Source organism: Schistocerca serialis, chromosome 3, assembly GCF_023864345.2.
Source record: "Schistocerca serialis cubense isolate TAMUIC-IGC-003099 chromosome 3, iqSchSeri2.2, whole genome shotgun sequence".
Classification (NCBI taxonomy): Eukaryota; Metazoa; Arthropoda; class Insecta; order Orthoptera; family Acrididae; genus Schistocerca; species Schistocerca serialis.
Genome location: NC_064640.1, coordinates 56,508,601 through 56,526,512, shown reverse-complemented (window position 1 = coordinate 56,526,512; position 17,912 = coordinate 56,508,601). Strand labels below are relative to the sequence as shown.

General features: G+C 40.6%; 1 protein-coding gene across 1 annotated transcript in view; it reads left to right on the top strand.

Moving 5' to 3' along the window:
• LOC126469703 (spermidine synthase) overlaps positions 1-17,912 on the top strand; it is a 55,602-nt gene that overhangs the window by 2,257 nt on the left and 35,433 nt on the right. The window contains exon 4 of the mRNA XM_050096879.1: positions 14,490-14,719. Within this exon, the coding sequence (XP_049952836.1) occupies positions 14,490-14,719 (230 nt within the window). The remainder of the gene's footprint in view (positions 1-14,489; positions 14,720-17,912) is intronic.

Here is a 17,912-nt window from a genome sequence, read left to right as displayed (position 1 = left end):
ATGTATGGAACAAAGCATAAATACACAACTGGTATGTTAAAATGTTTGAGACTTGCTTGTCAGTGGCACCTCTGTCCCCTCCCCTCTTTCTTTTTTGGCATTTAACATGATTTTTCAATTCTTTCAAGGTTTTGCATATATCTCATAGTATGAAATACACTAAGTCCCACTGTGGTACCAGATAAGGCTATAACTGACTGGGAGAACTGGTTTGTGAGTTGAATAAAAGTGCATCCCACATTCAGTAGGTGAATCCATGGCAAAGCATTGAAATTGTCAAGTTAATCTTTGGGCAGTACTTGCTTTAGTTCATTCAGTGATATGGCAAACTGTAGTGCAATATGATTTGAGGAAATGGAGGAAGGGGGGCGGGCAGCACAGATTTTGATTAACGATGTGTTACATTAACATTCAGTTACAGACAGAAATTTGAAGACATGTAATTAGACTTTTGGACATTTTGTGTGTGTATGGGTTCTAAATAATTGTTTCCAAAGTTCTTGAAAGATATATTTAGGTATGAATGTAATGAGGGAATGGAGGAGCTAGGGTGCTCCAGTCATAGATTGTGACCAGTGGCCAACAGCAATAGTATTTTGTTTGTATAAAGCATTTATTTTATTTATTATACTAAGTTTTTCTGTGTGGAAACTAACTGTAGCTGCGTATTTCTGTTTTGAGTACTGTTTATTAATTTTTTTCTTATTTCTTGTGTTTTGCAAGCGCTACTGTTACTTTATCCTTGTAGTGGTCGCCCCTTTGTGCTGTAGTAGAAAAGAAGGATTAAGACAAGGAGAATGCAGCTGTCTTCTTTGGCTACTGCCAACATTTCAACAGGTGAACTCACCATTTTTCAAGGCATAAATAAACTGAGAGAGAATTAACAAGGAAATTTAAATCCTCACTGTGTGTGTGTGTGTGTGTGTGTGTGTGTGTGTGTGTGTGTGTGTGTGTGTGTGTGTGGGGAAGGGGGGGGGGTGGAAGGTTGATGGTATGTTTGGCATATTGTTTATAGGAAGCAAACTCAAACAAATATATTTCCTTCAGCCTGATAGTTGTCTCCATCCGGTTCAGCATGAATGTATACTTTTTACGTGGGCTAATAAGGCCCACATAATCTCAGACCCTGAAAGTTTGTCAGCTGAGGTACTCCACCTCGAAGACACATTTTGCTAGTGCGAGTATTGTAAAAGACAGATTGGATGTGGAATTCTACCCCTGTGGAAGACCAAGGTGCAAGTCCTGCCCAGTCCACCTGCCCAGCACTTCCTGTTCCAGTCCTGTCACAGGCTTATCCTAGCTCCATCAGAGTCCGGGCCACCTGTGAAAGCAGCCATGTCATATACCAACTCGGATCCTGCAGGCACTATACAGCTTTTTATGTCAGTATGACTACTAACCTGCTGTCCACCTGGATGAATGGCCACTACCAAATTGTTGCCAAGAATAAAGTTGACCACGAGGTGGCACAACATGCAATTGAGCACACGATGCTCAATTTCAATGGCTGTTTCACGACCTAGGGACTGATTACCTCTGATGTTAAGTCCCAGAGTGCTTAGACCCATTTGTTTCACAACCTAAGCCACCCAAGTTCTTCCCTCAACCAACATATTGTGTGAACTATGCAGATGAGTTATCCTTGCAACACACACTTCGCTCTCATAATTGTCCTGACCTGAATCTCTGATTACTCACTGTATACCCTTACACTCCAGGCAACAGTTTCCCCTTCCTCCGTCCTGCCACCTGCTCCCAATCCATGTATCTATGTGTCGTACAGCATGCACCACTTCCCACCTGCTCCGATAACTGTGCATTGCGTGCCTAGTCCATGCATCTGGCACCCCTCCCTTTGCATTCCTAGGTGACTGTGGGGGTGCCATATGAATTTGTTTTTGATACTGTGTCAAACTGTTACCGTGACGATCATGCAGTACTCTTGTACTGTTCTCAAAGCATAGTACATGACACACACAAATTATTTTCCCATTCCGCTTAAATTGGTAGGCAGGAGTTCTTATTAACAAATTACTTTATTTTCAGATTCGGTCACACAACATATGATGTCCCTTTGCAGTGCTTTCAGAAGAGGTCCATCTAGAGACTTCAGACAAGAGACTGCTTGAAATATACAGCCAAGTTCGATGTTCTCATCTCCAGCATTGTTCATTAGGGTTCAAGGAATCTTCCATCCAGCGTATTCCATTGGCTGTTGCACCCCAGTGCCGCCTATAGCCCAATGAATACCTGAAACAGAATGTCTACAAAACCAGAAACCAATATCTAAAATGCATAAGTAAACATGAGTCTGCAGAATATTATCATGTAACATAAAACAGAACCATAATATCATATAATACTCCCATAAATAATGCTATAACGCTACATGTTTACTAATTCGTATATGTCATTAAGGGAGCAGAAATTTTAGTATGATACATTTGTGCATATTTTAAGTTTCATAATTTCTGCACCCTTTCACAGCAAACTGCCTACACCCTTCTGAGCTGCTAGCCACCCACCCCCAACCTGTCTCCCTCCCCCCCCCCCCCCTCTACCCACCCCATTTGACACAACTCCCACCCAAACCATCTGCTAAAATGCAGCACTAGCATTGCTCACCTAGCTGGTGCCATGTAGAGGCATAGGGGTGTGTTTGCTTGCTTCTCCTACTAAGGATTTAAATTTTCTTGCAAAACTCTCTCTCAGTGCCTTTTTTTCTTTGCAAATTAGTGTTCACCTGTTAAAATATCAGTAGCTGTCAAAGACATCACCCAGCTACATCTTCGTAAGTTGTCTGAACATATTATATGCTGGGAGAAACTCAAGTTTGAGAGATATGAGATGTTGACAAGTTCTGAAATAGTGATGGGGCCAGTAACTCACCTCCATGGCTAGGATTGAGGTTGACTTTCCTCTTAGGCCAGAAATTATGGAGAGAAAGGGAGGCTGTTTGCTGTTGGTAGCTCCAGGTGATGGGGCCCCTTCAGGAAATAACAGCTGCATCAAGAAGGTAGCCTAGTTTGAACTTGGTACACTTGCTAGGGGTGTCTTCTAAGATGTGGAGGACAATCTGGTGACATCTGTTGTCTGTACTGCTTGCAGTGGTTTTCAAGTTACGGTATTTGTTGGTGCCAATGATGCCTGTTGCATATGTTCAGAGGCCATCCTCAGTTCCTTCTGGCAGCTGGCCAAAATGGCAAAGGTTGCTAGTCTTTCGACATAAGTTTTCTGGGTGTGGTACCGCGTCATAACGTATAAAACTACTGCTGCTGGAGAAAAAGCCAACGTTTCGGCCACGGTTGCAGCAGCCTTCTTCTGGGTCTACTGGTGTGTTCTAGCTATGCAGTGTCCCTTATATTTTGTTGATACTGTTCACTGTGAATGCCATTACATCATAATTTTAAAAAGATAGTTCGTTTCATTGATCACTTAAGGAAGGAAAGGGAACTTAATTTTAATGGGTGGTTGCGGGGGAGGGAGAATGTAACCTCTGTTGTCTATAGGCTCTTGTGTTATGCGTCATGATTGGTGGTCACCGGCGAATGAGAAGTTGGCTGCTGTTTACCAAATGCTGGATGTCAGCCATGCAGCCGCAGTTACTCACCGGTAGTGCTCGTGCCTCATGTTGATAGTGCGGTCTGTTGGGCTCTGATTGCTGGCAGCCAAGATGAGGCAAGCCTGAGTCCATCCTCCCTATTCATGTTATTACGGTGTTTAACTATTTTGATGGCCTCACTGTGCACTGTGTCCTGAGTGGAACCTAGCATGTCCTGGATCCTGCAACTACTATAGAAGACCGGCTGCACCCCAACCCGGCGAAGTTGTTTGCCTATTCGATCAGTAACATTTTTCACATAAGGTAAGCGCACTGTTGGCTGCAGTTTGTCTATTTCTTGCTTGTGTTCATCGACAAGGCTGTGTGGATCTACTTATGGCTGTAGCCATTGGCTAGAAACATTGTGCATAGCCTTTTCAGCTCCGGTGTTATGTTTTGAGCATCACTTAGGTGCTACACACGGATTGCCAAAGAATGGATGACAGAGTTGTTCTGTGCTGGGTGGTGGTAGGATTGGGGGGTCGACAGAAGCGTCCGATCCAACGCCTCGGCTTTGACGTCATGACGGCGCGGAGTTTGGTTTGAGTGTGGCTGTCTCCAGTTCCGTTTTATCTTATTTTATTTGCTTTTCTGATCTGTTCGTTCTATCTCGTGAGGATTTTTTTTTTTTAATTTAAAAACACTTATTACTTATTTTAATTGTTTCCTCGAATTTCTGTTTTAGTTTATTATATTTATCTTTCTGATCTGTTCGTTCTATCCCGTGAGGTTTTTTTTTTAAGACAAAAAAAACTAATCAGCTAATGAAGCATCTTTATCTTCTATGGGTTGCAGGGGTTACGACCCCTGGGGAGGTGGGTGGGTATTCATGCATGGCTGTCTTCACTTACACGTTGTAGCTACGCAAGGCGTCTAAATTTGTTTATATTTAGTTTGCCCCCCACCCAAAACACCCCATTTCCCGCGCTTGTCCCGTTAGTGTCATTAGGCTTCTTGTGGAAAGTGTGTGTGTTTGTTTTTGTTTCTGCATTTCGTGACGTCATGGGTCAAAGCAGACGGGTGGGATCGGACGCTTCCGTATTTCCGGATTGGGCATGCAGATACCTGCCTATATGTGTAGTCTTGTGATATACTCTGTGCCCCAGTGTGCCCTCCATTGCCCTGTATACTTTATGATGCGGTACCACACCCATAAAACTTTTATGTCGACTGACTCTGGCCGTGGAAGCCTATGCAGTTATGTTGCTAGTCTTGCTTAGGGGGTACAAGTGAAGTTCTAAATGTGCAGAATCATCCCCAGATCGGACTGTGGTATTCCGGTCTGGAGCAGGCTGGAAGATGTAAAACACAGATGATCTTGAGTGCAAATTTCATGACCCATGGTATCAGGTTAGCAGCTATCAGGGTAGAAGAGTTGTGTGTCACATGAGAGTTTTTAAAGTTAAATGTACCCCTCTGTTTACTGGATGAGAGTTACGTGAAGTACAATAAAAACTTTGTGTATGTCACCTGCAGTTGTTTTGAAGGGGAATATCACTGTACATCAGAAAAGTAAATTTATATATAATGTTACTTAACTAGAGAATCGTTCATGGTAATGTCTGAGTTGCTGACACTTGTTGATGACAACAACACATGCATAATACTAGGAATAGAAAGTTGCTTGAAAGCCGAAGTAAATAGCAGTGAAATATTTAATTCTGCCTGTGACTGGAATATGTACTGACAAACTGACTACCACTGGTGGTGGCATATTTATCGTTAGTCTCCCAGTCCCTTGGTCAACTGAGGCAGGCCGCGAAGCCATTCGCACACGAAGAGATACCATCTGAGTTTCTAACCGCCAACCTACTATGGCTAACTGCATTCATTATAAACAGATGTGTGCAAAGTGCCATCACATTCTTCAGGATGGCAAAAAACTAGCTGTATTCATTCACAAGTTCTTTTAACATCTCTACTCCTTCCTCTGTTGTGTGGGCCACCTCCGACTGATCTCTGTGACCAAGATTCATTTGCCAATTTCTGGTCTGACAGTAGCAGACGGTCATTGTGGACCCTGTTGCTATCTCTAACACCTTGGGCCACCATTTTGTGGATATTTCGAGCTCTTCACACTATCACCCTGCCCTCCTCCATCGGTAAAGATTGGAGGAGGCTCGGGAGATACCCTTCTCTTCTCAGAATCATGAGTGCTACAGCCTTTACTATGAGCGAGCTAGATCATGCTCGCAGTTCATCTTTACCCTCTGCCCCAGGTCCAGATGCTGTCCACATTCAGATGTTGCAGCACCTGTCTCTTGTAGGCAAGCACTTTCTGCTTAATACATAGAACCACATCTGGGTAGAGGGCACATTTCCCAGATGTTGGCATGAAACCACCATCATACCCATACCTAAGCCCGGCAAGGACAAAAACCTTCCTTCTAGCTACTGCCCCATCTCTTACCAGCTGTGTTTGCAAGATGATGGAACATATGATTCATGCCCGGCTGGTATGGTGACTCAAGTCTCGCAGTATACTATTGACTGCACAGTGTGGATTTCCAGCACACCATTCTGCCGTTGACCATCTCTTTACTTTGTCCACCCATGTCATTAATGGTTTTTGATTTGGAGAAAGCCTAGGACACCTGCTGGAGAACTGGTATCCTCCGTACTCTACATGTGGGGCTTCTGCAGCTGCTTGCCCTGTTTGCCTGAGGAATTTTTAAAAGACAGAGTTTTCAAGGCGCGTGTGAGTTCTACCTTGTCAGACACCTTTATGCATGCTTCAGGGTTCCGTCTTGAGTGTCATCCTCTTTTCTATTGTCATTAACCTTATAATGGCCTTCCTCCCACCAGGCATCTCCGGCGCCCTTTTTGTTGACGATTTTGCTGTCTAATACAGTTCTCCATGGACCTGTGTCACTGAACGGTGTCATTAGCGATGTCTTCATCGTCTTTACTCCTGGAGCATCGGCAATGGCTTTAATTTTTCCACTAACAAAACTGTCTGTATGAATTCCTGGCTGCGCTATTGGTTTGTCCCACCATCTTTACATCTTGGCCGTGTTGCTCTTCCATTCATTGACACTATGAAATTTCTGGAGCTCATGCTCAATAGGAAACTCTCTTGGTCCTCCCATGTGTCTTACCTGGCAGCCCGCTGTACGCTGTTCCTCAGTGTCCTACGTGCACTCAACAGTACTTCCTGGGGTGCAGATCGAATCACCCTCCACAGTTTGTACCGGTCCCTTTTCCTTTTGAAACTATATTATGTGTGCTTTGTTTATGTGCCTGCACGTCTATCCCTCTTATGCCATCTAATATTATCCACCATCTTGCCATCCGTTTGGCCACTGGCGCCTTTTACACTAGCCCGAATGAGTCTGTGTGCTGAAGCTGCTAAACTACCACTATCCTACCACTGTGACTTTCTCCTCAGTAGGCATGCATTCCTTTTGTCTGCCATGTGTGGCCACCCATCCTATGCCGCCTCCTTCGATGATTCCTTTGATCGCCAGTATGGGGTGCATGCCTCTTCTCTGTTACCTCCTGGAGTCTGCTTTTGGCACTTGCTCTGGTGGCTTAACTTCACACTACCTGCCACTTCACCGATGGGTGTGAACCATTCACCATCTTGGCTTCATGAAGTGGCCAGTATTCATCTTGGCCCTCATTCGCTTCATAGGGACACTACTCCAGTCTTGCTCTATCGCCTTCAGTTTCACGACCTTTGCATGGAACTTAGTGATAGTATCTTCGTGTACACTGATGGTTCTCTGAGTGACCTTGGTGTCAGGTGTGCCTTTGTCATTGGCGCCCACATCTTTCAATATCTGCTTCCAGCACACTGGTCAGTACTTACAGATGAGCTCTTCGCCCTGTATCAGGCCACAGAGTACATCCGGTGACACAGACTTTTCAATTGTGTCCTGTGCGCAGAGTCTCTCTGCACGCTTCAAAGTACACTGCAACGGGTCCAGGAAAACTGTCACTTGCTCACTCTGGTGAGCCACTGTGAAGTGTATCTGGGTTCCTGGTCATGTAGGTCTGCCAGGAAATGAGGCTGCTGACACTGCTACCAAGGTTCCAAACCTTATACCTCAGCCCGCTAGTTCCTCTATTCCCTCCAATGATCGCTCGCTATCTGTCAGGAGGTGATGTCCCTTTGTCATCACCATTGGTCCTCCCTTCATGGGAATAAGCTCTGGATCATGAAGCCTCTCCCAGCAGCTTGGACAACCTCGTCTCTGCCCTCCCTCCGGGAGGAGGTCATTTTAACTAGGTTGCGTATTGGGCACTGCCTTTTTACCAATTGTCATTTGGTAAGTGGCGCTCCCCCAGCACTTTTTACACATTCTGCCCAAGTTTTAACTGTCTACCACTTCCTGATGGAATGCCCATTTTTTAACCGTTTACGTTCCCACTTGGGTTTGCTGTCTGAGTTATTGGCCATTTTAGCAAATGACGATTGGGCTGTTGACTGTGTTTTACATTTCATCCGTCAAAGTAATATGGTGAAGGCCATTTAATTTTTAGTTTGGACCTCCTTTTCTGTATGGTGTCTTTTGTAGCTGTTTCTCCATATTCCTGTTTTTAGCTATCTTCTTTTAAGTCAATTGGCATTGACATACATTCATTTCTTAACTTCTCTCTGTCTTCGTGTTCTATAGTTTGGCTTGGGCACGTATGACCCCAGTTGTTTTTGCGCCCCAAAACGAAACAAAACAATACTCACTAAGAGATATCTTTTGTTAAAAGTTTAAGACAAGTATTACAGTTAGAAACTCTGTTTTTGTCTTCAGACAATGTAACTGATGGCATGCAAATACTCAGACTTGATTCATCCAGTATTTGAGAATGTAACTTAGTCTTTTCAAAACTTGTTTGTACTGACACTTCCCAAATAATGATAAAAGAAAACTGCTTTTGTCCTGGGGGTGAATAGGAGATTGACGACCTTAGCTGTTTGGTCTCCTCAAACACCAGTCGGATATGTAGGAACTGATACAATGGTACATGTTGCTGTTTCAAACACATTCCTACAGTGATACATTGTTTTGGCAGGGCATTCTGTATTTGCCCACACAGTACCCGCTTGCAAACAAACAATGCCATCTGGTTTTAAGGCCTTATACATAAGTTCAAAATATTCCTGTTAAAATAAGAAAGCATTAGCAGCTCTTAGCAGCCGCCAACAAACTTTAAGCACAATTTCAAACCTTTTCTAAAGTTTTTCTCACTTACATACTTTAAGTCAACACATTAACTCATTTAGAAAGTAAGATGATGATTGAAGCTGTTCAATATATGAGAGTTTAAATATTTAAAAAGAATTGAGGGTTTACTGGTATATTCTATTATTGAATCATTAGTCACTGTTGTCAAACAAAAACTGTTGCTGCTTATGAAATGCAATAGGAAAATTGAAAAATCTCCTGAGCAGTCATCATCAAACATTCTGCTCTGTATTGTAGGCCATGTTATAAATTAGTTGGTGCCCTGGGAGATTATTCAGATTATTCAGTAGTAATATTAGAAAGGTGGTATGAAAGCAGCCCATTCAAATGAATTTGAATCTTTGCTGAACAACAAAAGCTGAGTGAAATCAAAGTAAATATAAATCAAGCTATGCAAGGAATGTTCAGTGAATTCAGAAGCGATATGTTATGTGCTAAGTTGTCAAAGAAGCTTAAAATTTTTGGTTCTGTGCAAACACAATGAATGTAACAAAGTTGTCATTCCACATACATGTTGACCATGATGGCACTCAAATGAGAGATAATAAAATGAAGGCTGGAGTACTAATTTGTTTCTTCAGAAGTAGCCTCTTCAAAGAATATAAGGTACATTTCTTAAGTTAAACCATTGTATGACTGCAAAATAATAGAAATAGAATAAGTAAGTCCAGAATTGGAAAACAAGCTCAAATCACTCAATAGGGAAAGGACACAGAATCTAATGCGGCAGCTGTCAGGTTCATTATTGAATATGCAGAAAGCTAGTGCCTCTTATTCCTCTTCTACCATCAGTTTCTTGTTGGTAATGTGACTAGGAAAGGCCCAGCCCAGCTTCAACCCAGTGCAGGTATAAACTCCAAATCTCAAATAGTATCTCCCTATATGTGAAGTCTGTGTTATTTGTCACACTGAATGACTTTCCATGATATCCTTTCCCAGTTTGCTTCACAGCTAAGTTGACAATCTTTGTAGGATATTTCTTGTGACAGTCACAGCTCTTGATTCCACTTTAGACATATTATTCACAAAACTCTTCTATTGAATAATAATAATAATAATAATAATAATAATAATAATTACACCACAAAATGTACTGGAGAATGATGAATACAAATTATACTGGAACAGAACCATTATAACAGATAAAACAACGCCACATAACAAACCTGACATCATACTCACCAATAAAAAGAAGAAATTAACACAACTAATTGAAATATCCATACCCAATACAGCAAATATACAGGAGAAAAAATTGAAAAATACATCCAACTGGCTGAGGAAGTCAAGGACATGTGGCATCAGGATAAAGTTGACATCATACCAATTATACTTTCAACTACAGGAGTCATACCACGCAATATGCACCAGTACATCAATGCAATACAGCTACATCCAAACTTATATATACAACTTCAGAAATCCGTAATTATTGATACATGTTCAATTACCCGAAAGTTCCTAAACGCAATGTAGCATATACCGTACAGTTAAAACGAAGTGACGCTTGATCAAGGTCCGCGTGACTTTCATTCCGAACCAGACCTAAGGTCTGAGAAAGGAAAGATAATAATAATAATAATAATAATAAACCCCGTGGAGGCCCGGGAAAAGAATAGGCCTCCGGTATGTTCTGCCAGTCGTAAAAGGCGACGAAAAGAACAAACCACTAATAGGGCTAACCCCCCTTTTAGTGTGATTACTTGGTTCAGGACAGAACTAAAGAAGCCTCGGACAAGCGCCGTCATGGTCGGGGACGACGCTTGAACCCTATGCCCGCCCACAATGGTAACAACACTGCTAGCCAACTGGAAAATGATTTAAATCCAAATAGAGGTGTTTTGCAGGATATGCTTCCTGCAACCACCCTAGAAGGAAAATAAAGACAGAGGATGAGATGGTCAGATGAAGTTAATCGACACCTCATGTTCTGTTATTACCAAGCAACAAACCTAGGAACCAACACAACTGGATACAGATCACAAGTATACACAACATTTATTACCAGATACCCGGAATTAAAATTTTCAACAGAACAACGACTAGCTGATCAGATCCGTGTAATAATAAAAAATAACAGGATACCCCAGTCAGAATTAGAAAACATCAAACAACAAGTACAAGAAATACTGGAACAAAATAATGTGCAATCAGAAGAAGAAGAAAATACAGTAATGGACTCAAACATCCCAGAGCAAACAAACAAAGACCAACACGCATCAATTAAACAATCAGAGGAAAACGAAATCTTAAGACAGCCACCAGAACAAGCACAAATAGAACACGAAGAGACACACGTGTTAGATATAGAAGAGAAATTTCAGCTGACATATATAGAATACAAAGACACAAATACAGACATCAGACCATTCTTGCATAGACCGCCAAATAACCCACAACTCGAAACAACAATAAAAACTATCAACACAATCATACACAACAAAATAAATGAAAATACAACTATGGAAGAGTTACAACTACTGGTTTATATAGGAGCACTCACTACACTAAATATACACACTAGGCAGAGATCAGAACAAACCAATACACAGAAGAAACCCACAAAACCAGCATGGCAACACAGGCTACAGATCAGAATAGAAAAACTGAGAAAAGACATCGGACAGCTAACACAATTTATAAGAAATGAAATATCAGACAAAAAACGAAAAAGGTTAGGTAAAATCTCACAACAAGAAGCAATAGAGCAATTAGATGAAAAGAAGCAGAAATTACAGGCATTGGCCAAACGACTTAGAAGATACAAAAAAAGTGAAAATAGAAGGAAACAAAACCAAACATTCAACACAAACCAAAAGAGATTTTACCAAACAATAGATAACACACACATTAAAACAGACAATCCACCAAACATAACAGACATGGAACACTTCTGGAGCAACATATGGTCAAACCCGGTACAACATAACAGGCATGCACAGTGGATACAAGCAGAAACACACATACAAGATGATACCACAAATGCCTGAAGTGACAATTTTGCAACATGAAGTCACCCAAGCAATTAATTCTACTCACCATTGGAAAGCCCCTGGAAATGATAAAAAAGCAAATTTCTGGTTAAAGAAGTTCACCGCAACACATTCACATCTAACTAAATTATTTAACAGTTACATTGCAGATCCATACACATTCCCTGATACACTTACACATGGAATAACTTATCTGAAACCTAAAGATCAAGCAGACACAGCGAACCCAGCTAAATATCGCCCCATAACATGCCTACCAACAATATACAAAATATTAACTTCAGTCATTACACAGAAACTAGTGACACATACAACACAGAACAAAATTATAAATGAAGAACAAAAAGGCTGTTGCAAAGGAGCACGAGGATGTAAAGAGCAACTGATAATAGATGCAGAGGTGACATATCAAGCTAAAACTAAACAAAGGTCGCTACACTACGCATACATTGATTACCAAAAAGCTTTTGATAGTGTACCCCACCCATGGTTACTACAAATATTGGAAATATACAAAGTAGATCCTAAATTGATACAGTTCCTAAACATAGTAATGAAAAATTGGAAAACCACACTTAATATCCAAACAAATTCAAATAATATCACATCACAGCCAATACAGATTAAGCGTGGAATATACCAAGGAGACTCATTAAGTCCTTTCTGGTTCTGTCTTGCTCTGAACCCACTATCCAACATGCTAAATAATACAAATTATGGATACAATATTACTGGAACATACCCACACAAAATCACACATTTGCTATACATGGATGATCTAAAACTACTGGCAGCAACAAATCAATAACTCAACCAATTACTAAAGATAACAGAAGGATTCAGCAATGATATAAATATGGCTTTTGGAACAGACAAATGTAAGAAAAATAGCATAGTCAAGGGAAAACATACTAAACAAGAAGATTACATATTGGATAACCACAGCGACTGCATAGAAGCGATGGAAAAAACGGATGCCTATAAATATCTAGGATACAGGCAAAAAATAGGAATAGGTAATACAAATATCAAAGAAGAACTAAAAGAAAAATATAGACAAAGACTAACAAAAATACTGAAAACAGAATTGACAGCAAGAAACAAGACAAAAGCTATAAATACCTATGCCATACCAATATTGACCAACTCATTTGGAGTAGTGAAATGGAGTAACACAGACCTAGAAGCACTCAATACACTTACACGATCACAATGCCACAAATATAGAATACATCACATACATTCAGCAACAGAAAGATTCACATTAAGCAGAAAGGAAGGAGGAAGGGGATTTGTCGACATAAAAAACCTACATTATGGACAGGTAGACAATTTAAGAAAATTCTTTCTAGAACGAGCAGAAACTAGCAAAATACACAAGGCAATCACTCATATAAATACATCGGCTACACCACTGCAATTTCATAACCACTTCTACAACCCTTTAGATCACATAACATCAACAGACATGAAGAAAGTAAATTGGAAAAAGAAAACACTACATGGCAAGCACCCGTATCATCTAACACAGCCACACATCGATCAAGATGCATCCAACACATGGCTAAGAAAAGGCAATATATACAGTGAGATGGAAGGATTCATGATTGCAATACAGGATCAAACAATAAACACCAGATATTACAGCAAGCATATTATTAAAGATCCCAATACCACAACAGATAAATGCAGACTTTGCAAACAACAAATAGAAACAGTAGATCACATCACAAGCGGATGTACAATACTAGCAAATACAGAATACCCCAGAAGACATGACAATGTAGCAAAAATAATACATCAACAGCTTGCCTTACAACATAAACTTATAAAACAACGTATTCCCACATACAAGTATGCACCACAAAATGTGCTGGAGAATGATGAATACAAATTATACTGGAACAGAACCATTATAACAGATAAAACACCACCACATAACAAACCTGACATCATACTCACCAATAAAAAGAAGAAATTAACACAACTAATTGAAATATCTATACCCAATACAACAAGTATACAGAAGAAAACAGGAGAAAAAATTGAAAAATACATCCAACTGGCTGAGGAAGTCAAGGACGTGTGGCATCAGGATAAAGTTGACATTATACTATCAACTACAGGAGTCATACCACACAGTATCCACCAGTACATCAATACAATACAGCTACATCCAAACTTATATATACAACTACAGAAATCTGTAATTATTGACACTTGTTCAATTACCCGAAAGTTCCTAAATGCAATGTAACATATACCGTACAGTTAAAAGGAAGTCACGCTTGATCAAGGTCTGTGGCCCTTTCCATTTTTAACCAGACATAACGTCTGAGAAAGGAAAGAAATAATAATAATAATTAATAATTAGAATGTATGTAGTGATGAGGATAGGGTATTTTGCATACTGTTTTAGAAGTACTTGATATTTTTATGTATATTTTTTACAATTAATTTTGTTATACAACAACAGAGTTTTTGATTGATTTTTTTTGTATTACATTTAAAAATAGTAAATATACTAAAATTGCATGTTGCACTATTCATGTGAAGCTGTCACATAAGGTAAGGTACACTTTGGGAGAAATAATTGTTTTTCAACATTTATAGGGGAGCTACTATGTACTGACCAAAATTTCAGTACAATGAACGAAAATTGCTAATTTGTGTGCTATTACCACCAAATGAAATTTGTCATTTTTACAGGTCCTGCTGTGTCCTTGTTTCAACAGGAATATTTTGAACTTATGTACAAGGCCTTAAAACCAGATGGTATTGTTTGTTCGCAAGCGGGTACTGTGTGGACAAATATAGACTGCCTTGCCAAAACACTGGATCACTGTAGGAATGTGTTTGAAACAGCAGCTTGTGCCACTGTATCAGTTCCTACATATCCAACTGGTCAGATTAGTTTTGTCATTGGAGGACGCAGTCCGGTAAGTTTCCCCTCTGACTGTCTGTTGCTGTTTTGATGTTGCTTTTCTAATTGGTCATGAGCAATCTTTCATATAATGTGTAATTGCTTTTTATATTAGAGTATTGGAAATGGTGTATGAAAGCAGTTTGACAAAGTCTAATTCACAGTAATTATATGGAACTTTCAGTAAAATATCACTGATAATTATTTCATTGGCATAATGTTTCAAGCTTGGAGTTAACTCTATTACAACGTTTCATATGGTTTACATAAATTAGGTCCAACAGTTTTAAATTGGCATGGCATAAATAAGATTTTAGTCCATTAGTCCTGAGACTGCATGCATTAAATAATATCTTCTAAACAACGAGAATCCATATTAGGTTTACAGTTGGATGTTTATTACTATGTACTTTAATGATTGAATACTTGTAATGACTGATCCCAGTATAAATGAAGTGAAAGGGAAAACGCTGTTAATAGTAGGTAGATCTGCACAGTGGCTACATAGAAATGAAACTGGAATAAAATTGAAACTATGTACTACTGTATGCACTAAGTGAAATATAAATGAGTGAATCTTTGTGACTACTAGGGATTCTTTGGACCCACAACTGAAATGGTATGCACACACAAGGCAGTCATGCCTTAATCTATCAAGAGTGATTTCCTTACTACACAAATTAAAATGTGTATCTGGAAGGAATACCATGGTCTTTACATTATGCTTCCTCCCACTCTTTCATGAGTAGTACATAGTGAGCACGGGACCCAAAGCTATTGCAGCACCCACTTCCTTTCCTGTGCATCCATCTCTCATCTCTTACTCCCTTTCTCATGGTGGCAGCTTTGATGTCGACCCAGCTATTTCCAAGGTTTTGCATTTCTTTCTTGGAATATTCATTCATTCATCTCCATTAGACTGAAGTAATTATTGATTCCCCTCTGGTTTTGACCTTCATGTTCCAAGTTTTTCTGTTGTGTGGTCCGACTGGGAAAGAACACCTTAAATAGCAACTACTGCACGCAGTGTTAAAGATCAGCTGCACGTAGTACCTGCATAGACTCTTACATGTACTTCAAAGCCAACGCAGTAGCCCATCTGATGTGGTGGGGTTGGTATGTACCATTTTGGTTGAGCCCCCTAACAACACAAGAGTCACACTGTTGATGCTTTAGCTGCTAGCTCCCCACTCGAACCAAGTAGTAAATGTCCATTGTCCAGGGACATCAGGACTTCCTCCCGTCGGGGTGGGGGGGGGGGGGGGCGGCAACGCTTTACTGTAGGCACCTTCAGTGCGGGATGGGGGGACAGTTTGAGTGTCTCAATGAGGCTGAGGTCTATGCTGATGGTAGTGTAGCTCCTGGTAGGGTCACCTGAGCCGGGCAGGCCTCAGCAGAGGGTCCTTATGAATAGTGTCCCACAACTTGGGGAAGGAAGGGCTGTTCCCCCCCATCCCCCCTCCAGGGAGCTCTGCCAACAGTGATTAGGTATGGGTATGGCAGCTGCAGTTTCCAAAGCTGGGGATTGGCCAGCTCTGCCAGACCCATTCTACCGTAAACTCTGGGCATATTTCAGAGACCAACATTACATGCACTGGTGGAACAATGTGTGTTTCGAAGAATGTGGCCCTTGGCTTCATTGCCTGGACCATGAGGAAGATACTCACCTCAAAAGTGTTAAATGACTTCATAATTGAACACTAAGTTGAAACTGCCACGTTAAACCAAGTATGTACTTTTGTAAAAGTGTGGTTACCTGCTCGGACGTAACGGAGACGGACATTGAAGAGTTCATGTACACACACACACACACACACACACACACACACACACACACACACTCCACAAGCTACCATATGGTGTGGGGAAGTGGGTGTGTTCTGCCACTACTGATTATTACCCAGCCTCTTTCACTCACTCACAGAGTGAGGGAAAAATTACTGTCTGTATGCCTCTGTATTAGCCCTAGTTTCTCTTATCTTATGTTTGTGGTCCTTATGTGAAATGTACATTGGTGGCAGTAGGATAGTTATGCACTCAGCTTCAATTTTCTCAATAGCATTCCTTGAAAAGAATGTGCCTTCCCTCTGTGGTTTCCCATTTGAGTTACTGAAGCATCTCTCTAATACTTGCATGTTGATTGAATGTACCAGTAAAAAATCTAGCAGCTTACCCCTGAATTACTTCAATGTCTTTCTTTAATCCAACCTGGTGAGGATCCCACACACTCGAACAGTACTTGTGAATGAATCACACTAATGTTCTATATGCAGTCTCCTGAACAGATGAACCACACTTTCCTAAAACTCTGCCAATAAACTGAAGTCGACCATTTGCCTTCTCCACTGCAATCCTTATATGCTCGTTCCTTTTCAGGTCACTTTGCATCATTACACCTAGGTATTTAATTGATGTGATTGTGTCCAGGACCACACTACTAATGCTGCATCCAAACATTATGCGATTGTTTTTTCTACTCATCTGCATTTACTTACATTATTCTACATTTACAGCAAGGTGCCATTCATGACACCATCTAGAAATTGTGCATAAGTCATCCTCTACCCTCATACAGTCACTCAAAGACAGCGTCTTCCCATTTGCCACAGCATCATCAGCAAAAACCTGCAGATTGCTGCTCACCTTAACTGTCCGATCATTTATGTATGTAGAGAATAATAGCAGTCCTATCAAACTTCCACGGTCACTCGTGATGAAACCTTTGTCTCTGATGAACACTTGTCATCAAGGACAAAATTACTGGGTCCTATTGCTTAAGAAATCTTAGTTACTCGCACTTCTTGGAACATACTCCATAGGCTCATACAAAGTACCTTCGTTAACAGTCTGCAATGGGGCACCATGTCAAGTGCTTTTCTAAAATGAAGGAATATGGGATCTGCCCCGTCATCCATAGTTTACAGGATATGATTTGAAAAATGGGCAAGCTGAGTTTCGCATGAGTGATGCTTTCCAAAACCATGCTAATTTGTGGACATAAGGTTTTCCATGTCAAGGAAATTTATTATATTTGAACTGAAAATATGTCCATAGATTCTACAGCAAACCATGTTAAAGATATTGGTCTGTAATTCTGCAGATCCAGTCTGTTACCCTTCTTATATAGAGGAGTCATCTGCACTTTTTTCCAGTAACTTGAGACTTTGCCCTATACAAGAGGTTGGCAATAAGTGTAAGCTACGTAAGGG